The 26035-nt window shown below is 36.6% G+C and overlaps 1 protein-coding gene across 1 annotated transcript; it reads left to right on the top strand.

Annotated features, from left to right (window-relative positions):
- On the top strand, positions 1 to 24817 carry LOC146145324 (PAN2-PAN3 deadenylation complex catalytic subunit PAN2-like). The gene is made up of 29 exons (XM_083390323.1): positions 1 to 110; positions 1181 to 1304; positions 1717 to 1886; positions 2170 to 2289; positions 2574 to 2655; positions 3580 to 3704; positions 4436 to 4552; positions 5198 to 5379; positions 6071 to 6189; positions 7165 to 7347; positions 7885 to 8010; positions 8594 to 8716; positions 9583 to 9714; positions 10544 to 10711; positions 11164 to 11278; positions 11649 to 11801; positions 12191 to 12297; positions 13606 to 13692; positions 14126 to 14262; positions 15141 to 15274; positions 15566 to 15608; positions 16128 to 16239; positions 16991 to 17127; positions 18567 to 18774; positions 20780 to 20951; positions 21325 to 21476; positions 22307 to 22400; positions 23427 to 23493; positions 24197 to 24817. Exons 1-29 carry the CDS (start codon positions 40 to 42, stop codon positions 24321 to 24323), a joined length of 3687 nt encoding a protein of 1228 aa, XP_083246449.1. The 5' UTR covers positions 1 to 39; the 3' UTR covers positions 24324 to 24817.
- Positions 24818 to 26035: the final 1218 nt, after the last annotated feature.

Here is a 26035-nt window from a genome sequence, read left to right on the forward strand (position 1 = left end):
TGGAAAATGATTTAATTTAATGCCAAAATACTTATAATCATGTTTTCGGTGGGAGCACCCGAATATCAGCCTTCAAGTCAGCATGGACTACCAGCTGTTCCTCAAATGACGTGAGTTAAATATACTGCATTTATTTCATTGGATCATATACTGGCGCTGGTCTAGAATCCTACCACATTTTCGTCTGGGAGTTTATATCGCTAACATTATTGGGTTAGGGTGCAAGCTAGTGTTTGGGTTAGGGTGGGTCGAGTATTAATAAAATAATATTGCTTTACCCACCGTAACCCAAACGCTAACCTGCACCCTATCCCAAATATTATTTTCGCTGTGGCAGAATTCTAGGCGCTCTTTCACTATTGTACGTGAAAAGTTATGCCAAAAAAAATAATAATACTGCATACCACAAAGCATATTGTTTAGGTTAGGGTGCGGGTTAGCGTTTGGGTGAGGGTGGGTCAAGTAATATTATGTTTAATATTAATAATAACTTGACCCACCCTCAACCTAACGCTAACCCGCACCCTAACCCAAACAATATGAGCTGTGGTAAGCGGCATTTAAAAAAAAAAAAAATTTTATTAATTTTTACGTACAATAGTGAAAGAGCGCCGAATTCTACACTAGCGACAAATATTATTTTGAAGAGTCAATTTACCAGGTCGACAAAGTAGTTTAAAATGATATACTATTCATCCGGTCTGCACTCTATGGTAGCTGGTAGGGTTACTCTTTTTCCCATTTTTTTCCCTCCTGAGAAACGGAATTGAATCCCGACGAAATTATTTAACTTTTTGTGCCTAATTACATCATTATGTTGGTTGAAATTACTTTATATCAACTTCAAACATTTAAGTAAGCTCATTTATGTTATTTAGTAATTGCTTCTGCAACCTTTACAAGACCTTCTTATATTAATGGCCGCGTCCTTATTTGTTTTCATTTAGAAAACAAGCATATACAGGTCACATTTTATTGGTAAAATAATTTAATCAAGTTGTTTGCTGGTTAACACAAATAAAGCAACTCAGCAATGACTTTAATAGGTTTGGTAATATTTTTTTGTATCTGTCATAAAGATAAGTTTTGTAAAGTTTGCTATGTTGCCGAATAACTAGGATTATACAAAAAAAATTTTTTTTTTTCAAGCCTGTTAACCTGTTGTACTTTTATTATTTAGTGGAGGAATGGTTGGTGACTACCTTGAGCTAAATGTATTGCCAGTGGATGGTTCGCCTCGTTTCGGAGCAAGTTCTGTTCATTTTGACTCAAGCTATGAGCTGCTATGGGTTGGAAATCAGGGGGTATGTTATGTTTACCGAAATCATTGATAAAGTTGATATTATATTGATGGTTACCTTTACTTCTCCCTAAAAAATATATTTTTTACTAACTTACATAATATAGAGCTATAAAGTAACCTGCCCCCTGAAATATCTACATTGTTTTTATTTAATTATTAAACATATTGTTACTAATCGTGTTACATATACTTCGACCAATTAAGAGCAATTTTTACAGTTTTTGAACTATGAAATAAATTTTTTTTGAACTGTAAAATAATTTAATGTAATTATTTATTATTTTCTAAACTGCAAACATAAGTTTTTTGCCTCACAATTATTATTCCTGGTTTTATTATTACCAGGAACTTAAGGACAATGTTTTAACTATTTCTAGGCCTAATTTAAAACCTGAATTAACATTATTGTGAAGGGTCATGTTTCATCCTATTATGGCCCAACCAACCAAAAATACACGTCCTTCCAAGTACATGCTTCCAATCCAATTGTGGAGATGCTCACAGTTCGAGACCGACTTTTTTCACTGACAAAGGAAAGCCTTCGTTGCAGCCTCAATAGAGGAATTCCGCTTTTTAATTTTACGTGAGTAAAATAGCATAAAGAAATAAATTTTTGCTTTAGTTAAATTTATTTTTCATTTGTTCCAAGTACATTTAAATCAGTACTCAAACTACACACTATATATGTCCTTATTAATACGGTAAGTGTTGCTGGGGGTATGCTGCCACCAGATTTAAACAATACCTTCATAGCAGTTGCCATTTATTTTTGTATCATTAGAAAACAAACATCCCAAACTTTTATGTAAATATTTATTTACCTAGTGTTAAAATGTTTTTGTTGATGATTTTTTTTCTTTTAATAGAGATGATGCTCTTCAAGACAACCAATGCATGACACTACGTAAAGATCATCATCTTATACTTGGTGGCAAGAACCCAAAACTCATTGAATATGACATCAACACCAAAAAGATCTCCAGAGAGTAAATAATACTAACTTTTGTGCCCGGCATAATTTTATAATTAAAGTTATCAGATATTTATATATTTTCTTAAGGCTTGGATTATTGCTAACAATCTGAATAAATAAAAGTTTTTACGAAAGTCAAAACAATTTGACACACAGATTTAAAAGTATTACATTGTTGTATGTCTTGCGCTTATGTATTTACCGGGGACATAGGACTACCTGCATTTTACATGAATCGTGTAAAACCAATGTTGTCGCGACTAGTGTCATTGTGTATAATTTATGATGTATTTTTAGGATATCTACAACAAATGAAGAAAGCACAGCCATCTTTAGAACACTTTCAAAGTTCCTATGTTGTGGAGGCTTTAACGGGAAGGTATGCAAATTGGTTTAAAGTTACACCTAATCCTTGACTGTATGAAATTGGAAGGATTTTCGTTTAACCAAGGCAAGAAAAGTCTACTAATCTGCCTTAAGTATTTATCTCACAGTCTCAGCTAATCACTATCAACTGAGTCAAGGATCAATTATATAACGCTTTGTTTGTTTAAAACCAATGTTGTAAACAATTATTTTGAAAATACTTAAGTTCAAGTCTTTGCAAAAAAACAAAACAAGAAGTCCCAGTTCACGTCGCCAGTTGGCCATGTCGAGTTATTTATAAAGAAAATCATACATAATTTAAGTCATTGACAAAAGAATAAAACGTCTAACTGTTAAAATTGGTAAACTCGTCCGATTATAAGCAATAACTCAATCAATTTTATATAACTTAACGCGAGGTATTTGACACAATGACTGAAGTCCAAGTCAAGTCATGGTCCAAAAAGACGTGTAATTGACTTAAGTCAATAATTACTACCCTGGTTAATACTATTTTGTTGACCCCGGTTTTTTGGTCTACGCAATAGCTTGCTTTTTTTGAACAGGTATTTTGGTGAAATGCAATCGTGAATAGTATTTAGCCTCAAATCATATGTTGCCTCGCAACATCTTTATTTAAGTTAAGTTTAAAAAGCCTAACACTTGCTGTCAGTTCAGTGTTCTCTACTGGTTCAAATTGTTTAAAACCTTTTTTGCATTACAACGATTTTTTCTTTCTTTTTTTTTTTTAGTAATTTTTTTTCTTTTCTAATAAACCTGGAAGGATCTTCTTAAGCCACATCCGGTAGCTCGTTGTTCAACAGTTGCTTACCTTTTTCAATTAATAGTCGATTTGACACGTACTAGTTCTTTTGCAGCATGTTTTCTTTCTGTCTGTCTTTTGATCTGCCGTTATATTAGTAAATCTATATCGCAGGTTATGCTCCGCGATGTCGATTCTCTAAACGTTGTCCACACCCTTGACGCACACACCGGTACCATATCGGATATGGACGCTGACGGACACACACTTACGACCTGCGGCTTTTCTAAGAGACCTGGGTAAGTATCTAACCTAAACAAGTGTCGTTTGATTAAAAAAATAGACAAATGGCATACATCAGTATAGTTGTATAACTTGTGTCTGAGAACTTTTAAAGATACCCACAAGACACATTGTACTCTAAACTAAATTTGTTGTCCGACGAAAAGGGCACATTTTTTGACATAAAAAATTAAAAATATCACAATATATTACTTTATTTTTTTGTGCATCAAATTTATGCTAATCTACGTAATAAACAACTCGAATGCCAATTTTTACATGTATTTTAAATATCCGAACAACGAACGAGACTCTTGTTTTATTTTGAAATCACTAAAGAAATTGAAATGTCGTTTTTAATCAATTACAATTTCATGTTTTTTTATTCTTGTTAAGACTGTACTTTTTTAACCGTAGGCTTAAGTGTTTATGATATTCAAAGACTACAGTACATATAGTGTGTTGCAAATTAACAGCACATCACAATCGCTATTAGAAAACATAAAAACAATGAAAATGTTGTTCTTAATGTTTTGTGAGCATGAAAACTCTAACCGCCTCCCTGACCAAAAAACAACACTTATCTTTAATGTTTACATGAGCTGCTTAAAGTTCATCTACGAAGTTACTCGAGTTCAAACTGTTTTTAGTAAAAACAAAAAAGTCATATTTTATAACATAAAACACAAAATGCGACTTTTTATAGACTTTGAAAAAGTTTTTTTTATTTTTTTTATTTGATTTGCAGGTCTGGCAGTACGTCGTCGCAACACCTGAGTTTGGATCGGTACGTGAAGATGTACGACTTGCGTATGATGAGGGCTCTCACACCGCTGCAGTGCGTCGTCCAGCCATCTTTCCTGCGGTATGTATTTGTCATGGCAGAAATATTAATATACTACTGGTATGGCAACGATTATCATGCAATTGCTAGTCGAGTACTTCCCTATACCGGGAGTGTACATTGTACAAAGTAACATTTTGCCTTCCCGACCAACCTGGTTAAATTATAGGGTTTATGTTCAATTTCTTATTTTCCACGTATTCACCTGTTCAAATTGGCAATAACATTTTAAACTTGGCAAACTAATAATCTGCAAAACTTAATTTAAATATACTTGGCTTCACATGCACTGATCTGTAATTTAGCTTTATATAATCAAATACAAAGCCAAAAAGGTCGAGTAGATCGACCACCTTGATTAAGACGTTTCAAAACGAGCTGGTATGTTCTTCAGTTAATGTGACCGAGAAGTAATTCAAGCATCACTTTTAAAAACAACATGCGTCCACCTTTATAAGTGATGCTCGAATTACTTCTCTGTCACATTAACTAAAAATGATACAAGTTCGTATCAAAACGTCCTTATCAAGATGATGTCGGTCTACTCGAGCCTTTTTAGCTTTGCAATTCATTATCAAGCCTAATGCAAATACAATTTCAAAATATAAGATCAAAGCGTCCTTAAAAGTCCCCGTTCCCTTAATACACGCCAAAGCATGTTGTCAGGTTTCTTTCGACTTACACGCGCCGCATGCTGGTCGTGTCTCAGAGTGGCCAATTCCTTCTGATCGAGGACAACGCGGCCATCACGCCCAACACGCCCATCTACCAGGCCAACGTCATGGCCTCGACCGTCGTCAACTTGGACGTCTCGCGCTCCATGCAGGCCATTGCCTTCGTCGATTCGGGTTGGTGGGAGCGAAGATCTGTTTTTATTTTTTGTTTCATCGTTTTGTTTATTGTCCAAGGTTGGATTCTCTGACTTTTTTTAGTTTGCAATGGTTGCAATTAAACTACAGGACCCGTCTCCATCCGCTTACTATTGGGTATGTCGGATGGTATTCGTATTTTATTCCGACATCCCATATTTGAAATAGCGTAGAGCAGGTATCGACAACCTTTTGTTGCACTGCAGACCAAGTCTATAGTACTATACCACGCAAGTGACTGCTTTCAATGTCCGAGAACGCTTGCTTATAGGTTCGTTTTCTTTTAAAGTCTCTCTAAAGTTGGAAGTATGTCAAATTCCCCTTTGTTAACGCGTTTCCCCCCATAAATTAAGTCTTTAAATGCAGCACGTTGTCTGCCAACTTGAATACATTTGCTATTTACCCGCTTGTTTTGATAAACACAAACATGATATTCGGGCTGCAGAATTATAAATTACAATCCGAATAGTACAGAACTAGTTTTATTATTACACAACAATTAATTAAGGAAATCTTGATTAAACATTTCAACTGGTGAATAAATACTTTCATAAATTAAAAGCTACACACTTTCATTGTGCTAAACCAGTAAAAAATACAGGGTTCCGTTTGTTTCAGTTTATGCATCAATATGACCGATATTTAAAGGTAATAGTTGCGTCATTTTTAGGCGGTTTGCTTCACCTTTGGTCGGCCACAAACACACCCACCTTCAACCAGTTCTCGAAAGACCCTGAATTTCCCGACATAGTCGAAGCTCTGGATCCCATCAATATTGACGATGAAATGGTAATTTATATCCTTCGTTTTTTCATGATTAAGAAGCATAATTTAAACCGAATGTTTCTATTTTTATTAAAACATGAAAACAAATAAGATTTTATCAAAGCCCATACTGAAGTAGATATCATTTTGAACTTTTCGAATAACTCTTTATTAATTTGCAACATAGAACGTTTAAAATGATACCTATACTTCTGTATGGGCTTTGATGTTCTCATTACGTCTTACTACAACCTCCAACCATTCCAAGGAAACAAATATTTAGGTTTTTTGGTACACCAACTAAATTGGCCGTTCTACCCAATAAGAAAGTGTTCAAAAGACGTATAAACTCCGTCTAATTCAGCCCTTCTTAACCTGGGGTAACTTTACACCAGGGGTTTAATTCCTAGTTTTAGGGGGTAAATCCAAGGATAGGTATTCCAGCTCTGAATATTTTGGTTTCGTTTCTTTAACTAATCTATGCGATGCGGCTTCTCTGCATTGCTTACTACAAAATCTAATGCACGAAACCGACCTAAATCTGATATTCGTTGTGCATTACCTACTACTTTACCAGGGTTACTTTTGTTTTTTTTAAATGAGCACCACTTTATATATTGGGGATAAATCTGATATTCATTTTTGTAAAAAAAAAACATACAAAAAAAGGTTAAGAAGCCCCGGTCTAATCAATCGATTAATTATTAATGATAAAAATCTGTCCGCACTCCCATTTAAAAATTTTTGACGATGACACGGTAATTTAAATCCTTTCTTATTTTGGTGAAAAGTAGAATATTTTAACCAAATGTTTATTTAATTTATATTAGCAAGACAAAAAAAGTAAATTCAAGTATTTTTAATGCACCAACTAAATCGGCCATTCAGTCCCCCAAAAAGCCAAGTATTCAAACGACGTATAAAACAACGTCAAATCATTCGATTAATTATTACCAATAATCTGTCCGCATTCCCATTTTCCTCGCTTTTCTTTCGCAGACGCCGCTTTCAACGATACCAATGCCCTACTGCCAGAAGGGACTCTTTTCCGACTGGCCCAAGAAGCAGTGCGTCCCGGTCAGTCGACGCCCGCCGCCCATCGACCCGGGACTGATACGGTCCATGAAGGTCGTCCAGGGCATAGGGTACGCCCCCAATCCGAGAAACCGGCGCCGAAATCAGGTTAGCTACCGAAAGGCAGGGCTGCGCCGAACGTTTCTATACTTCTGAATTTCACTACAGAGAGCAAATTTAAACCGAATATTCTAGCGCAAGAATTTTTGCAAAGAGTTATAGTTTAAAATAACACTTTCACTCTGGAAGATCGGCGTTGTTGACTGGCAGTTTTTTTTGGGGGGTTTCAACAATTAGAATGAAATTAATTAGATCACAAGATTCTTAACCATTTGATTTTAAACCAACTTTCTTGAATTTACCCAAGTTGCCTATTGGGTGAAAAATACTTTCCAATAGTTATCTCAGATAAAAGTACATCAACTCGGAACACTTTTATCGTAACCTAGCTCGAGTATCTTAAAAGCAAAAGCGAACCGACTTCAAAGCGTTTGCAAAGTGTTTTTAAAACTTCATTTAAATTGCAAACAATTTCAACCCAGCATTACTCAGGTCTTGGGAAAACCTAATAATGCCATCAATAGTGAAATGCACCACGAACTTAAATAGCCAAGGTAACCGCATCTTTCGTATCTTTCTTCACAGGTCCCCTACAAGCTCAAGGACATCTCAGTCGCCGATGCCAAGGGTAAGAAGGCGGCTGTTCCCGATTCGCCCCTGGGTCGCGACGAGCAGCCCCACCTCTATATGGTGCCCAAAAAGTACCGAAAGGTACTTACCCCTGCACCCGTCAGTTGTTTGCGCTAAGGTCAACAGGCGCCAGTTTGACCTTTTTCTGGCGAATTTACAATGCTGCTGCATTTCCACCCCTGTTTAAAAACATGATAAAAGATGGCAATTTCAGTTTTTTACCAATTTAGAACTGCATGTAACCTAGTGAGCTGAAACTTGTTTGCAGCATTTCGGTACAATGCTGACACTTTTAATATTTCATTACTAAATATATTTCAAACTAAGCTACGTACATTTTAAAATGAGGTACAACGCGTTGTTAACACAGTTTGGATACTATTCACTCTAAAGTCTGAACATTGTGGCTAAGTTTAAATTCGACAAATGCTAATGATCTTTGTGTTATTTCACCACTAAGGAACTTATTTGATTTACATTTTACCATCAGGGAAAATGTTTGATTTATGTAAAACAAAACGAAGCACAAACCAAGCACTCGAAAATAAATTCGAACATTAAAATATCCGATTTTATCCAGTGCAAGGTGGAAGAATCTTCTTATTTGTTTTAAAAAAAAACTATGAACTTTTGATTGATTAAATTTTCGCCTGAAAACTCGCAGGTTGTGTTCAAATATTCTAAACTTGGCGACGAGGAAAACGAGATGATCCAGCATTACAACAAAACCAACTTTCCTGGACTCGAACCGAATATTCCCAACGCGTACTGCAACTGCATGCTGCAGGTAGGAGTTCTTGTCCAGGATGTTAGTCAACCGATTTCATTTTATTTTACATATATAGTACAATCCGATTTTTATTTCGTTGTAGATTAAAGAGCTCGATAAACGATAAACATTCACACTATTATTTTGTCGAAAAGTGTTTAATAATTTAAAAACAGTTGGTTTTATGAGAAATGTGTTGGCAGGGCGGGGGATCGGCAACCTTTTTAGCTAAGTTAACCATAAGAACCAACTGTTCTTGGTTGTAATTCCATGAAAGCCTAAAAAATAATAAATTGAGCAAGGCCGTTTATTTTTTTCTCATTTGAAGGACCGAACATACTTAGCTGGAATAAATGAATTAGCTAATCATGTTGCACTTAATATATAATTTTGGAAACCACCTTTACCCTTGCAATATAAATGTCGACCTTAATTCCTGATAATTCATTCAAATCCTTTGCGAAATATACATATATCTTTTTAATAGTGTCTGACTGACCTGAATTGAGTTTGCACAACTTTGATTACAGAGTTGCGTGGATTTTAGATATAAAGAGATTACCTCAAACGGAATAACAGTCGCGAAAAACAAATAGGATTCGCGCAATCGCTGTGTGTTAAAAAGGGAAAAATTAGGAAAGCGGCCGTGGCCGCGTGCAGTTTCAGTCAAATCATGCTAAGAAATGATAGCATAAACTTATCTGCAATTAAGATTATTTTAGCAAAAGAGACATATGGCGTCACAAAATCAGTCATATATTGATCGGGAGCTATGGGTTCCCGACCCTTAACGTAGGACATTAATGGGCCAGAATAGCTGTTTTTATAAGCTACATTTGGTCGCTCGTAGGGTGCACTTTATTCTACTCTATTCGACCTCCCAGGCTCTCTACTTCTTGGAGCCGCTTCGCTGCGCTCTTCAGAGCCATCACAACCTCAACAAGGAGTTTGATCTTGCAGAAGAGCTGGGATTTCTCTTCTTTATGCTGGACTCCGCCACTTCGGGAGTCCTTCTGGTGAGTAAGGTCGCCCGGAAGATCTCTGCTTAAGTAAAATGAGCTAGGATACCTACCTCCATTATTAGACTAAATGAAGAAGGTTTAGGAATCTTTCTAGGGCGTGTGGTAATGATGAACGTTCATTAATTCGTATATTTACCCGATATCTATTATTTTAAACAACCACCAGAAATATACGTGCTGGTAATGGAACAGTTTTATAAATCTTAATAGCGCCTAGAGACATTACGCCAAGTTAAAATGCAAAAGAATAGTTTAATGATTAATAAAGGTATAAAAACTAAAACGTTATTTGGATTTTATTTTCAATTTATTCAAGTTTTAAACATTTCCCAGGTATATAAAAAATCGGTTTCGGTATCGGGTGTCGGTTTACAAAATTGTAAAAAATTGGGTATCTGCATCGGTCCAAAAAAGTGATATCGGTTGATCTCTAATAATGACCAAATGGTTGTTAATAAACCTAATGAAACATAATGAAATTAGAATCGAACCACTAGCGCTTTTGTGGGCAATTTGACAGTCTGGCCCGTTAAAAAAAACTTCGAAAAGTTGCCTCTTTCTCTCATTGAATACTTTTGCCGTATAAAACAAAGCTATTTTGTTCGTTCAAGCGATCATCTCCCACGTGTTTTGTTCCTTCTTCAACCTGGCCGAAATAAAGTATTTTGTTTCAAGTCGGGCTCACACATTAAAGATACACTTCGTTCTTTCTTGCTCGTATACAAAGTATCAAGCATCCAAATGACCCGAATTCGCATTGAGATATTCTTTACCAAAATGGAAACAAAAGCACAGTGTAATGGTCGCTTTGCCCAATTGTTAGGCGAGCAATTTTCTTCGTGCATTCCGCACCATTCCAGAGGCGACCGCTCTCGGTCTGCTGCAGAACCACAAGTCCGAACACAAGATGGCGTCGGCGGTCGGCAACAATTCGAACCTCGACCAGCTGATTCAAAACTGGAACCGCTTCATACTGCAGCAGCTGCACACGGTACGTCCGTATGCAAAAACAACACGTTTTTGTGAACTTGCGGTATTCTTCAAGACCTAATAATTTCCCTGTTTCGTTTAGCTACTGGACCGTAAAAAAAGATTTTTTGTTACAAACAACAGACTAATATTGTTATATAAACACTGGACATTTCGTCAAAAAATTTGTTTTTCGTAAATTCTAGTTTTCTAACATTAAAAAGAGAGCAGTTTGTTAAGCGACACACTTGAAACAAGTTGTTATGTGACGTCATGTTATATCGGTTATAATTATAAAAAAGAAACTTCGACTTAGTCAGCCGTCCTTAGTATCTGTCAAGTGCACAGCTGACTGATAATTTAAAAACAACTATGTCAGTATCCATTCGTCGCAACGCTGTCCGTTGAAGTCTTCCAAATTTGATTTAGTTTTAACAGTCGCCGCGAAAATAAGCTTTAGTCTTTGCCTCGCAGGAAACTCTTCCGAGCCAGAAGGGATCGGAAGACACGGAGGAAATCCTAATCTTAGATCCGGTGGAGGACTCCGAAAATCAGGATCCCGAAAAGCTCCTAACGGAGACTGAAAAAGGTTAGTTAAACTGAAAGAGTACACTGACATATCTTGAGGGCGATATAACTATGATGCCCTAAGGTGTTGTATTTTCTTTAAAAATGAAATACTTTTAAAGTTTTTATTATAATAACGAGATGTACTTTTGACTAATTTTTTAAAGGTGATTGGAGATTTAAGCTTTGCCTTTTAGTTGTGTTTCGTAACTCGTTGTGTTTTTCTTTCCTCCCAAAAAAGTAAAGATTGTCACTTTTCGAGATGTACTTTTACCCTAAATTTTCAATTGTGATAGAGATTTTAATTTTGCCTTTTAGTTGTTTTTCTCGTCGTTGTATTTTTTCCTCGAAGTTTTATTATAATAAAATTTGTTTATAATTTTCTCGGGCAGTTGAAGAACCGACACCGATGCCCAAGTCGATCATTGAAAAGCTGTTCGGGACCGAGATGAAGATCAAGACACAGTTCAGAAACGGGCGGTGCACTGAGCGCCAGACTACACAATTCTTGTTCAGCCTTTCCTACCCATCTCTCGGCAAACCAGGTTTGTGCCTCGAAAATATTTGTTTTGCCTCTAACGTGCACCTATTTAAACTGGGAAAGTGGGCATTTTTTTGCTTATTGTGATTTATTCTTTGCTTGACGGCCTGTCGCTGATTCAAATTGGACATTCGTATTTATTTTCATTTTTTAAACTAACACCTACTACACGAAATCAGTCCTACTACAAGTCAGTTTAAATTAAGTCATTATAGCTTTAAAATGAACTGTTTTAAAAGATTGATAAAATAATTTTATTTCTTCTATATTTCTACTTAGTAACCACCGAATCGACATAAATAGAAAGAAAAGTGTTAATGCAAAAAAAAATAAATAACTGCATTTTGTCAAAATTGATGTACAAGTAATTCAATAAAAAACTGTGCACCGCAGGTGATCCACCTAAAGAGGTGCCGTTTTCGACGATAATTCGCAATAGCGTTTGCACGCAAGTTCACACCAAGTCGTGGGACCAGCACAGCGAGACCTACCAACCAATGGTAAGCCACCTTGAAGAAGCAAGCAGAATTCTAATTCTAATCTACTTTGTGTTTTGCTGGTGCGCTCTAATTCTAATTCTAATTTAATTCGGATTTTACCAAAAAATTCTACTTTGTCCAAAAGCATTTTTAGTATCTCAGTCGAAAAAAATTATTTAAATTAAAGCATTTTGGTCGGAACGACTTGTATGTAATTTTTACAGTCTGAAAAGCATAGGTTATGCCAAAAGGCATAAAATGAGAACAGGGATATTTACCATTCACAATATTATTAAAATAATTTGCTATTTAAATTAAATTGATTGTGAATAATTAAATGTAATTTTAGTCTAATTCTAGTTCAAATTCTTTTTTTATAGGAATTCGGTAATTTTAATTCTAATCTAATTTGAGAAAACTGAAATGATATCATTTAAATTCTAATTCAATTTGGAAAAACTGAAATGATCTAATTTTAATTCTAATCTAATTTAAAAAAAAAATGAAATAAATCTAGTTGTCCAAGTCTGGAAGTAAGGTTCTCATTTTGTAAAGTACTGTATATCACCGCTTTTTTAACAGTTTAATTGTTAACACATAGCAAATTTACATACGTTGAACAACAGTTTGGCTGCGATAGTCTGCTGACTAACATAGAAAAAAACCCTAGTAATTGTGATAAGATTAACACATGGCAAATTTACATACGTTGAACAACATATTGGCTGCAATAGTCTGCTGACCCTAAAAAAACCCTAGTAATTGTGATAAGCAATGTGGTAACTTAGTGACTTATTTTTCCTTAAATAACATTTATAATGTATCTCTTAAAATGCGTTAGCCCCAGAATCGTCCTTTAGGACTTCCGTTCCGTATAGATTAGTCATACCCGCTTTAAAGACTGAGTTAATTTATCGGTAAAACATATTTTGTTTACTTGATAATGAACTGCAAAGCAAAAAAGGTCTAGTGGATTGACCGCATCTTAATTTATGACATGTCGATACGAACTTGTATCATCTTCAGTTAAAGTGACTGAGAAGCAAATCAAATCATCACTTATAAAAGGTGGGACGCAGCTGTTATTATCTGAGTTTCTATAGTTGGAGCATTATTTAGAGACTTTAGGTATTGAACTGGTACAGCGGTTTAGACTTTTATAAGTGATGCTTTGATTTGCTTCTCAGTCACATTAACTGAAGACTGACGAAAGATACTCAAGATGATGTCGATCTACTTGACCTTTTTGGCTTTGCAATTCATTATCAAGCTTCATTACAGATCCCTGCATAGTGTACCCAAATATTTTGTTTATTAATTTAAATGTAGATCCAGACGAAAACGCCCTGCACTCTGCCCGACGTTCTTGCCCTAAACTGTTCATTGCTACGTGAAGACGACTTTCAGTTTTGGAAGGTCAGTAAAAAAATCCTAGTGGATGGTCTAAACTGCTATGACGCTTTTGCACCAAGTTTTATAACAAATGCGGCTAAGTTTCATACATGGGTTTCTTCCTCTGGTTTGTCCGTATTTAAAATCTAGAAACATATTTGGTAACAAAGCAATTGGGTTTTAAGGTATGTAGAATGTAATACAAACTTAAAGAGATTTGTTTAACGTTGATAAAATGCACTAATATTTTTGTGCGAAACGATTTTCTAATAAAGAAAAGCTCGGGTAATGCTTAGGTACATAAAAAGTTCCCCGGCGAGTAACTTACTGCTCGCGTTTCCTAACCGTGTCAAGTTTATCTCGTTAATTATTTTAAATGACTGATTAATTTTCCTGAAAGCAAGGCCGTTATAGACCCAACTTAGTTCGTTTTCTTCGCTTTACTTTTTCACGTTAGGTTCAAAGCGAGCTCTTCAGCGACAAAGCGGAAAAGAAAGCGGCCCTCAACAAATCGCGTCGCGCCTCGAGCGTACAAGAACCCAAGGGGAATCCCCAGCAGCTCCAAACCAGTCCGATGTCCAACAGCGAAGCCTGGTGGGTGCTCCAATATTGTACCACGTAACGTGCTCGTCTTGCGACTTATCTGTCCAAGTGTAGCATTTTAGTGTCTTTCAGTCCGATTTTGTGTTCTTTAACTTATGTTTTTAAAGTATTCTGAAGGGCACAGGGTACATTGATTTTTACCAATAAATATATATTTATTTACTTGAAAGCGGTATTGTAATGACTTAAGTCAATGACTTAAAAATGACTTAAAGTCAATGAATTAACTTAAGTCACTGTTATCAAGATTTGACCTTACTTTGGGCAAAATAACTTGACTTGACTTCAGTTTTAGCACAAATAACTTGGGTTAAAAATGTTTTCATTTAGCACTTTTTAGAAAATTTGGGTTATTAATCTTATTTTTGCAAATAAAACAATTTGCTTGCTTTTTTATCTGATCTTATTTTTTACTTGAGATATTGCTTATTTTTTTGGTTTATTTTTTTTTTATAATAGGACGAGACTACCGGTTTTAATGTTTTAAAGTTGGATTTTTATGACAGGAACTTGACTTGTTATTACGAATGACTTGACTGGGACTTAAGTCTTTTCAAAATGACTGCTTGAAACTTGAAAGTATGCTTTAGTACGCGATCAGTCGACTTGACTGGGACTTAGTCATTTCAAAATAACTGCTTGAAAGTATACTTTAGTACGCGACCAGTCACCTTATTTATGTGGTAATTTGTTTCGTTCAGCATGTAATGCCACGTTTGCGAACCAACAGCCTACTTCGGTACGGCAAAACAAAATCGTGAACTGGCTCATAGTCATGTAATGCATAATTTTGTTCCACGATTTTACAAGCGTCCTTGCGTTAGATGTCAGACGACAAGTTAAACACCGGTGATCGTTTTCGCTTGCAGGAACGTATTCGCTGCGAGCGAAGGACTCGACTTTTCGTTTGACAAGGGAAACGTTTCCGGTTGGGTGCCTATCCACATAAAGATGGCCATCACGAAGGCCGGACAGCTTATAGTCGTGTCCGACAATGATGAAGGTAAAGTTTTCGGTTTTCTTTTGGATTTTTGTCCGACGTGCTCATGCGCAGTAGCAATTATTGAACTGAGGGCTGCGGATTCAGAGTCTGACTCTGGACTCGACATTTATTTATATATATATATTTTTTTTTATTTGGGGGGGTAGGGCTGTTTTAAACCGACTCCGTAGCCCTGGCTGTGGAAACAAGTTGTGTAAATTTTGGCCCACATTTTAGGAATACTTAAAGTAGACTTTATTATAAAAAACTATTTTTATATAAACAGAGATAAATATTTATGTTTTTGAACAGGATATTCGGATCCCGGAAAAGACCAAGCAGAAACAGATTTGCAGTAAGAAGCAGAGTGTTTTTTAAGTTTAAATAAAAAAATTGGTGAAATTGGTCTTTACAATTGTTGCGCACATTTGAAAGTACATTGTCCTATCATTATGTACAAAACACTTTTCATTTAATTTCGAGTTTTCCATTTAAAAATGGTTTAATCCCTAGAGCGCCATCTTTGGTTCGCGCACAGTTGCCTAACCCGGTGATTCCTAAACTTTTTGCTTGTCGCTCCTTTGGAAAAGTTTGTTAAACTTGCGGCGCGTCCAGCGATAGGAATTTACTGATCTTTTCCAAGTTGGTCAAAAAATCATGATAAATTGGTGCCGTTTTCTCGTCACTGAGTTTAAATGTATATGTAATGGAATAATATTGCCTGTAAACCTGTAAGCATTTCATTAATATTACCGTAGTTGAGCTATACGAAACGGAATCGTTGTGCGACCTTAAAAGTTAAAATTACTGCAGGGCATTGCTATTCACAGTTTAAGAAACACTGGTCTAATCAAATGGTCGCGTGTCAACGCAGGTTTTTTCAATACGAGCTGTACACGACGGTGGCGCACATAGACGACCCCAGAACAGGAGGCAATCTGGTGGCGCACATCAACGTGGGGAAGCGCTTCCACCAACGGAAAGAGGTGTCGTTTTGTATTTTTTTGGTGTTTGTTCTTAAACGTATGGCGCATGACCGAAGTTTTTCATTTCACCGGCTAGCATTACAGTATATTTTATTCACTTACTTTTTAGACAAAGTATGAGCTACAGAATTTGGGAAGCTCAAAATTCGTTGCGGCTTTTTTTTGCTTTACTGTTAGTTTCACCCTTAAGACGATTGAGGTCAGGTTAATTGAACAAAAAGTTGTTTTAAAATGTACACACTCTTATTTTAACTGTCTGGTTTGTGCTCACGTTAAGGTAAAGTGATCAATTAAAATTGAAGCCTATAAAACTAGATAACGTTATGTGAATGCCGCAAATACATATATCTACTTATTTTCAACATAAAATGTGGACACGCCATTTATTCCTTCGAAGGCGTTTAGACAATACAAAGTGATTCCGTATAATGGTGAAAACAAAGAAGTAATTATATTGCCTCAAATTATTTCCTAACGAATTTCAATGGTACTCAAGATGCCTTCGGAAAGTCTTAACGGAATCAGTCATCTTGACCAGGATTATTGTGCAAGCAAGGCCACGCTAGAAAAACAACTAGCCTGCGGTGAGGTTCGAACTCACGACCTTCGGTCATACCGACAACGTCGCTCATTCAACTGAGCTACACAGGCTCAGCGGGGAACACTTTGAGAAACAACTATAGCACCTTTGCAATCGTTTTGACAAATCTCGCTCCCTTTAAAAGTAATTTTTGTTTTCCACTCGGTTCAGGGGGTTACCCACACGCAGTGGTACCTGTTCAACGATTTCCAAATCAGCGCAATCGATAAAGAAGAAAGCGTCGAGTTTGACATGAAGTGGAAAGTTCCCTGCCTATTCTACTACACAAGGACCGACATCTGCTCAAAGTGAGGACACATGTCTCAAGTGCCGTTGTTAGCTTATTAATTAATGGATGAGTCCAAGCTAAGTATTCACTAAAACCTAACTAAAGTCGGTACTTTCGCAAAAAACTAAAACCAGTATTTGCAAGATGATGAGAAAGAAATAATTTCCCCTAAATTCGTGTTAATTATGCTCATAATCTGATTCTTATGTTTCTTGATTGACATGTCCGAAATATTATGTGTAGGTTTTTCCCCTTTTTATCATCTATTTTACAAAATTTTGAAATCTGCAATATGAAGTTTTTTTTGCTACTTTATAGGAGCCATTTTATACCAGTGTAACATTTGACAATACAAGGGTTTCTGTGGGAATTTTAATTATTTTTGGCACAATTTAGTGCCGAAACATTTTAGAAGTTCAGCAATTTATTCAATGTTTTTATAAACTACAAAACCACGATTTTAATGATGCAGTTTTGCTTCAATAAACGTCAGCCTTATAAAAAATCTTCACCAAAGTCGAGTGTTGTAAACAAGTCATTTTAAAGTGACCAATAAGTCCTATGGTTAAGTCATTTGCAAAACAACTTCGGTCCAAGTCAAAGCATTCTTAACGAATGATAAGTCAAGTTAAAATCTAGACTTACCCAAGTTAATTCAAAGTCATAGTCATTTCTAGTCCGTTTTTTGTTGGCATTAAGGTACCAATTAAACTAAAAAAAACTTTATTTAAGGAGGTCAACTAATTTTACAAAAATACTTTGGCCAAGTCTAGTCATTTAGAAGAATAATGTGCGTATTGAAAATTCTTTGAAAAACCCTATATTTTTTTTTTAAGTAATTGAATTTATTTTATCTACAGCCGAGTGATCCCATTTTAGGTTTTTGAAAATCTATAAGTTTTCTTTGAAACGTATTTAAACTTGTTTCAATTTTTTTAAGAGTTGAGCAACCCTGAATAAGCTAGCTTTCCACTTAAGTCATTACCAGTGTTGTACACATTCATTTTGAAATGACTTAAGTCCCAGTCAAGTCATTTGCAAAATAACTTAAGTCAAAGTCAAGTCATTTTAAATAAATAACAAGTCAAGTCCCAGTCCAGGTCATCAGTTGCCCAAGTCAACTTCAAGTCACGTCCTTGTTATTAAAATAAAACGTTAAACCGTTGGAATAGTTAAACTCATACTATTATGAGCAATGACTGAACTAAAAAATAAGAAAAACGCAACATATAGCAAGCAACCTGTTTTACAAGGAAAAATTAGGATGAATAGCTCAATTTAAAAAAAATGCTTAAGGAAAACACTTCATTACATCCCAAGTGATTTGTCCAAAGTCTTAAGTCAAGTCAAGTCATTTGAAAACAATGACATATGTGAACTTAAGTCAATTGACTTAAGTCATTACAACACTGGTCACTACACTGTCTGATTCTAACACCTCTTTACAAAAAACAACAGTCACTCGCTGAAAATCAACTTCCCGTTGACCGCCGACATCTTGCTGCCAACCCCCAGCATCGCCAAGGGCCGGCACCGGCTCAGTTCCAGTCTGGAACCGCGCAGCCCCTCTGCCGCAATGACCTTCACCCCCCTGCTGCAGCACGAGTTGCCCACCAAGGAGGGAATGCTCATCGCCCTGGACGCCGAGTTTGTGACACTAAACGCGGTGCGTAATCAAATATTTTTATCTTCTTTGTGTGTTAATTATATGGGCCGAAAATTGATTTTCGGGACATATCTTGTTTTTGCCATTATCTTTTTTGGTTTGCTATGGTATGTTTCAGACCGATTTTCGTCCAGAGCTTTATAGAATAAGTATACATCGTAGAACGTTCAAATTTTCAGACATGGCGTATAGTGGTATGTAGATTGAGATGTTTATGAGTCTGCACACCTGTAGGGTGCTTTGCTTGGGGGGCAAAAAACCTAAAATACTGTTACTAAATCGTTTTAGCTCTCTTAAGCTGTCGACGTCTATCTAGTTTATGTTGTTTTTTATTTTTTGGTTGCTTGGCATTTTTTATGCACGCCGGACACTTATTAAATCTTCAGGGGTCATCTTTGTTTTGTTTTTTGTTGTCTTTAGTTAGCTATGTTTGTTTTTCCAACAATGTGATGACATGCTTTTTCAATTCGTTTTATTCGGGCTATTATTAATTTTTTCTGCATTAATTTAACGAAAATCAAGTAGCAGTCTTCGGGATATTATTCTTCTGCCAGCATTTGGACTTTGCCTGATCCAATGTTAATATGGGACGCCGCTTAAGTGTTCGAGTTTTTCAAAAGAACATTAGTCCGCTTATTAAGGATTTCTGTAACAAATAGACTCTAAAACTGTAGCTATAGTGGGTGAGATTCGAACTAACGTCCCCCGGAATACCGAACAGTCGTTCTACGGCCTATAGGTCTTTTTCGTGAGACAAGTCGAGGACCGACCGTAGTAATGTATACTGTTTCCTATTATTTGCAACACTTAGGACGTGATTACAGTGTGAAGTTTCTATGTTGTTTTTTTTAACTTTATTAAAAATTGCAGCCGTGGGCCTTTAAATAACGAAAACTGACTAAACGCGGCGTGGAGATGTTTTCTTTGTTGGTTTATTAGTAGTCGGAACCCAGTAAAATGGTCAAAATCAATAAACTGTAAATAATTACTAATCATAAAAGAAAAAATCTATATGTTAATTCTTTATTATTGAAAGGTGCAAGTATTTTTTGGATGTGTTGTTTCACCTAACGCAGGGGTTCTTAAACTAGGGTCCGTAAACTAGTTTTAGGGAGTCCATGAAGGCCTAATGGAAATATTAGTGTATAATTTTTAAAAGATTTTAATTGAAAATAAACGGTTTTGCACTGAATGTAAACTCCATTAAACTTTCACATTTTTTGGAAGTCTATTTGTATTGTTACGGCAATCTATGACGCTATCTGAAAATTGCTTGCATTCTGGTGTCCACGCTGAGCAAAAAATAATTTAGGGGTCCGCGGTAAAAAAAGTTTAAGCACCCCTAAGTCCTAACGCGAGAATTTTGTTGTTATGCTTACTTTTACTCACAAGAACGCCCGACGACCAGCATTCTCTGTGTCACAATTGAAGGTTTACTTACAGATCTCCTAATGCCAATCAACCCAAGAAAGTGCTCAAAAAAAATTTGCGTAACGTAAAAAAGCGATTTCTGACGCAAAACGAAAAACCGATTACTTTTTCCACCCGAAGGTCGAGTTGCACTGCGAGTTTAAAAACATTTTTATTTTTTTCAAATAGATGACAGTTTTGGCCATTTCACGAAAACTAGAAATTAAACAGAATTCTTATCTAGGGTTTATTTTTGCATGAGCCCACTGTCGGCCATTGCAGGTTGGTTCTTTATAATTTTGCTCTCTTTGTCTATCGCAAATTTTTGGAAGTGTCTATTTACCCGGCTAACAAAGTAATTTAAATGGATTATGGAATAATTATACTGTAAAATAACTCACATTTTGGTATTGTGTTAAAAGCGGCCTCTTAGAAAAACTGCTAAAAACAAACTCTTATCAAAATTTCGCAGGACTTTAAATGTTCGGGATAATCTAAAGCATCAACCCGCGAAAGTTAAAAAAAAACGTTTTTTGACATAAAAAAGCGATTTCTAAACGCAAAACGAAAAATCGAGTACTTTTCTACTCGCCAGGAAGAGGCTGAGTTGCACAGCGACGGAACTCGTTCGACGATCAAGCCGAGTCTTCTGTTCGTGGCTCGCATCACCGTGGTTCGGGGGGAGGGGGAGAACGAGGGTCTTCCCTTCATCGACGACTACATTTCCACTCAGGAGCAGGTGGTCGACTATCTGACCAAATTCTCAGGTAACGCCTATCATTTCAATAAACACTGCACACACCCGTGTGTGGTAAGAACTGTGATCTTGCACTCCTGAAGTTGCTTTATGACCAACCATTACGGCTCACGTAGATTTAGTTCACCGAAAGTCATTGTAGACTCACATCTGTCGATCAAGATGCAAGTAGGGCAGGCTAGAAAAACAGCTAGCTTCAGTGACGACTATCATTGATTTTTATATATTTTACCTAAACTTAGAAAAAATGTTGTTGTTTTTTTAGTAAGAGAAGGGTATCTAAATTAATGAAAATTGTTACGAAACACAATCTATCACTTGCACTAACTTTTGACGCAAAATGTCCTATTTGACAATTCTGTAAAACTTAACGTTCCACACAGGGATCAAACCGGGCGATCTGGACATTTCGATTTCGTCCAAGCATCTTTCAACGCTCAAACTGAGCTACTGCAAGTTGCGCTACCTTGTTCAGTGCGGCTGCGTCATAGTCGGACACGGCTTAAGCAAGGACTTCAAAGTCATCAACATTTTTGTGAGTGCGTTTTCCGATTCGGTGTATTGTCTTGCGAATGAAGGAAAACGCGAACATAGGCGATGTGCTAGAGCTGCGAAAACAACCTTTCGGGTGCTTAGTTAAAATATTTCAGGGTCCCCTTTTGGGCCATGACTTTATAGGCCTTTATTGTGACTTTCCATGACGCATTTTTCTGAAACATTGGCAGGGAGTAATAATTTTTGAGAGCCTATTAAAGGGGGATCACAAGCAAAAAAGGTTGGAAATTACATGGTTGTTTACCATTAAGGGGAAGGGATAGTGTTCGTAACAAGAAAATATTAAATTCGTAACACGTAAAAATATTAAAAAAATATCGCAGTCGTGTGTTGTTAATAGAGTGCGTTCTAAATTACAATCACCGTTTTCTTATGCGTATGCTTTTGAGGTAGATTAGAGCCTATTGTCCCATCCTGATATGTACCCCAACGACGGAGTCGGTTGGTTTTGCTGGAGTCCGACTCGTGGAACGGAACTCGAGTTGGACTATATAAAACTACCAAGTCCGACGTGCGCATGCGCATTACCAAATTTCGAAACTGATAAAACGTATGAATAATATGACATTTCTATAACTGAGTGGATTGTTACATGTCCACGATATTTCGGACTCGGTACTCGACCAAATCGCACATTAAGTCGCAGTCGGACTCGGGATATTTTTAACCCACATCGCAGCCAAATAATTTTTTCTTTTGATCTTTTTATTTCGCAAAAATATGCAAAACTGATTAGTGATTAGACGTTTGTTGCTAAATGGTATTTTCCGGTCTATTTAGCGAGTAACATCAGCCTTCACTTTCTAACAGGTTCCAGACCGTCAAGTGCGCGACACGGTTCACTTGTTCCACAAGCCGCGGAAGCGTTACATCTCGCTGCGATTTCTATCCTGGTACTTCCTTGGTAAGCCCTTTGACGTTTTAATTTATTAATTTTAGCGTTAACATGAGTTCCGACATTAGCTGTTCTGCTCACCCAGACTTCTGTCTAATCTTCAAATATAAGATAAAAACTGTAAATTAAATTGTGTAAAACCAAGTCGGCTGACACGTCAGATATGCAAAAACATAGGACATACAGCATATAAAATCTAAGTCAAGTCCCGTAGCGTTATCAGAGGCAAGGTCATTTTTCCAGGAATACGTTTGCCTAACCCGCGCCAGGTTTTTATACAGAATAATTACGACGTGGTCACTTTTCAGAATGGACTGTGTTTTACCTGTAGGGTAACATATGTTTCTGAAACACGTCTAGACGTGTAAAAACTGGCTCTATATGACATGTTAAAATTCTAACCGAGCTATATGAATTAAGTTAATATATCCCCTCGGTTATGTAGCGTAAAAATGTGGTGCAAAATATACGCTACAAGCCCTAAACAGTTCGAAAATGTTATCTTAAAGCGACCCTTAAAGATTACACTTGAAAACAGGCCTGGTTGCCTGCTATAGTGAAAGCTAAAAGTATTGATTTGTAGGAAACAGTTAGAAGAGAAACTTGAAACTTAAGCTAGAAGTGAGTTTTACTGGAGTAAGTTCCATTCTAAAACTTAGCACTAACTATGTTTGCAAGACCAGGCTAGAAAAACAACTAGCCTGTGGTGAGGTTCGAACTTACGACCTCCAGTCATTAAATCATAAAGGTATCTGACTGATTTCGGTAAGCCTCAAAAATGCCCAAAAAGAAATGGCCACCCCTGACATAACGCATTGGAAGCACAATAGGTTTGAAGAACCCGGGGAGATACACAAATATAGTAAACGTAATGCTAAAACAATAGTTTTGCCCTTCTCACACGCCATCATGTAAAGCGCGTCACTCATTTTACTACAATAAAAGCGTCATCATAATGTGTCTGTCTATCGCTAAAACCGAAAGTCGTCCAGAGACGAAAATTCATCTGAATAAGTTGCATGTTTTTCGTTATAGGCGAGAAAATTCAAAAGGATATGCACGACAGTATAGAAGACGCCAGAACTGCACTAAAGCTTTACAAGTAAGCTATAAGATTTATTAGTGAAATATTCAAGCATAACGATACACAATGATGAGCTGTTGCATTTACAGCACATAGAATGAAATTGACAAATAACGATAAAACAGTGTTTTTACAAATAACAATGTGTAGTTAACTTTGGTGATAATGTTATTCTCTGATTACAGTAATTCTTAACAATGACGAAATTTGCTCCTGGCTAACCCATATCGGTGTAAACTTTACACTAATTGTAAACTCGAAAGTCTTTCGTGATCCATTTACGCTGGTCAATCTATTAGATTATCACTAATAGAAATAATCTATGAATAACAAATATATAACTAATCTATTTTTTCCTAAATTAGATTTTTGAAAAAGTTTAGAAAAAACGGGAGTCTATATTACAGGGTTAACATTTTTTCCTAAAGTTTTTACAACTTGCAAGTTGCAATTAATTAACCAAGCGGGTTTTTTATGAATACTTTCTCTGGATAACATACATTAATTACTGTACAGGACCACTGCCTAAAAGGGATATCCAACCTTGATACTTTAACTGCTGATGGCATAGCAAACTTTATAAACTCTTTTTTATTGGCCTGTAGGTCATGTGCAGATGTTTGTGTGCGTGTGTAATGTAAAAGTTTAAACTTGAATCAAATGCTCGACGTAAACAAGGTTTGGTATATTTTGATCAATGTGGTCTCCTGTTTGTGAACAGAAAGTACCTCGAGTTGACCAAGAACGGAACGGACCGCGCCGATTTCACTCAGAACATCTTGAACAAGCTTTACGAGGAGGGAAGGCGCATGGAGTGGAAAGTGCCCGACGATGTCGCCCAAGAGTGAATTTTTATCGACAAATTGGGGAATTAGGCGTTTCGCCGATTCAAAGCGGATGTTTTTCGGCTGACAAAAAGTTATAAGGCAACAGTTGTCAGAAGGTCCTCAGCGCAGTGAAAATTTCGAGCTGCTCAGCTTGCGTGTTTGACTTTGGGGAGTATTTTTTTAATTTTTTACGAGTTTGCTACAGTGGGCTTGCCTTTTGTGTGTCGTGAAAAAGATTGTGCCACTTTTTATGAATTTCATGTATTCGACACTTGCTGTGCCATGGGGTTAACAATTCATATCTTACGGCTGGCCCGCAAACTTTTTCAAAATAACAAGTTGTATAATCAACGAACAATGTTAGTTAATTAAAAGCTACTCTTTGCAATCATGTGTTTTGTGAGACACATCTGTTGCAGTTGGCCGTGTGCAATGCTTTCAAAGCCACCGCACTTACGTTGAAAAACCTAACACACTAAATTTGCAAAATTTCCCAATTTCGAAATATCTAGACGCTGAAAACAGAACATTACCCCTAACTGTGAAGACTGTTGGCTATTTGCTCCAAATAGTTCAATCATAGTTCCGATCGTCGACTATTTCTGGCATCTTGTACCTTTGCGCCCGTTGTCGTGAAGAAATGTTTCTCGTTCGCTAAACAACGCAACTTCTACGAAAAAAACTTTTACTGCCAAGACTGCATTTGGTTGTCCTGTGCGAAAGATAAAAGCTTCTAGCTAGATCCCACAAACGATACATAATAACTAAAGATTTGGGTTTTGAATTTTCTATCAGGATTTTATGCGCACTGTTTACCGAAGTCAACTTACTACCAGGGCTTTGGAGCAGTCGTAAATGTTAAACGGCTCCGGCTCCAGCTCCGGAGCTCTCTTTTATCATAGGTTAGCTCCAGCTCCAGCTCCGAAGCTTATTGATACCACTGCTCCAGCTCCGGCTCCATTACGTCAAAAACTGAGGTTTAAGGCCGAACGCTTAATTTGCAATATCTAGCGTTTCAAAATATTCACAAACGAAACACCACAATGGTTAGTTACAAAAGGTGCGCCAAAGAGGCAATAATTCCTAATTTTGTGAAGTTGCTGTTAAATTATGTGAATTCAGCTATTAGTGGAAGGCTAGTAGCATAGCATCTTATGAAATACATCGGAGCCGGAGCTATTTTTTAAACAACTTGCTCCAGCTCCATTTAAATTTCACGTGGAGCTCCGGCTCCGGCTCCAAAGCCTGCTTACTACCATTTAAATATCGTTACCCTCGCATCGATATTACTCCACACGTTTGCTAGAAAAATTCTAAAATTTAGTGCGGTAATTTAACCAAGTGACAACCAGCTAGCTAGGCCATTCACAAATTTATAGGATATATGGTAACAGTGGCCTTTAAGTAGGGCTACCATATTTTCAGCACCAAAAAGAGGAAATTGTTCTGCCGGCAGGTAAAACGAAACAGAATTGTTACGTTTAAGTTTGATGATGTTATACATTTTATCGGTAGTTGCAGGCAAAAGTTACAAAAACTAAGCAAAACAAAAGTTACAAAAACAACAAATCATTTTTGGGACAGATTCAGTCCATAAATAATTTGCGGTTTCCTTAATTTTTGCCAATAAAGAATGACCATTTTTAACGAAATCGTGAAATTGTTTACACGAAATATCATTGAAATTGTGTTCAACCGTCAAGATGCTCGAAATTGACCCAGTTCAAGAACCC

This window comes from Ascidiella aspersa, chromosome 5 (assembly GCF_963924565.1).
Source record: "Ascidiella aspersa chromosome 5, kaAscAspe10.2, whole genome shotgun sequence".
In the NCBI taxonomy this organism is placed as follows: domain Eukaryota; kingdom Metazoa; phylum Chordata; class Ascidiacea; order Phlebobranchia; family Ascidiidae; genus Ascidiella; species Ascidiella aspersa.

Bases quoted from the DNA above. Each gene is read 5' to 3' on its own strand.
- LOC146145324 (XM_083390323.1), top strand. From the start codon at position 40: ATGTTTTCGGTGGGAGCACCCGAATATCAGCCTTCAAGTCAGCATGGA. The intron at 1,305-1,716 runs GTATGTTATGTT...ATTATTGTGAAG, and splicing joins TATGGGTTGGAAATCAGGGG to GGTCATGTTTCATCCTATTA. The intron at 3,705-4,435 runs GTAAGTATCTAA...TTTGATTTGCAG, and splicing joins GGCTTTTCTAAGAGACCTGG to GTCTGGCAGTACGTCGTCGC.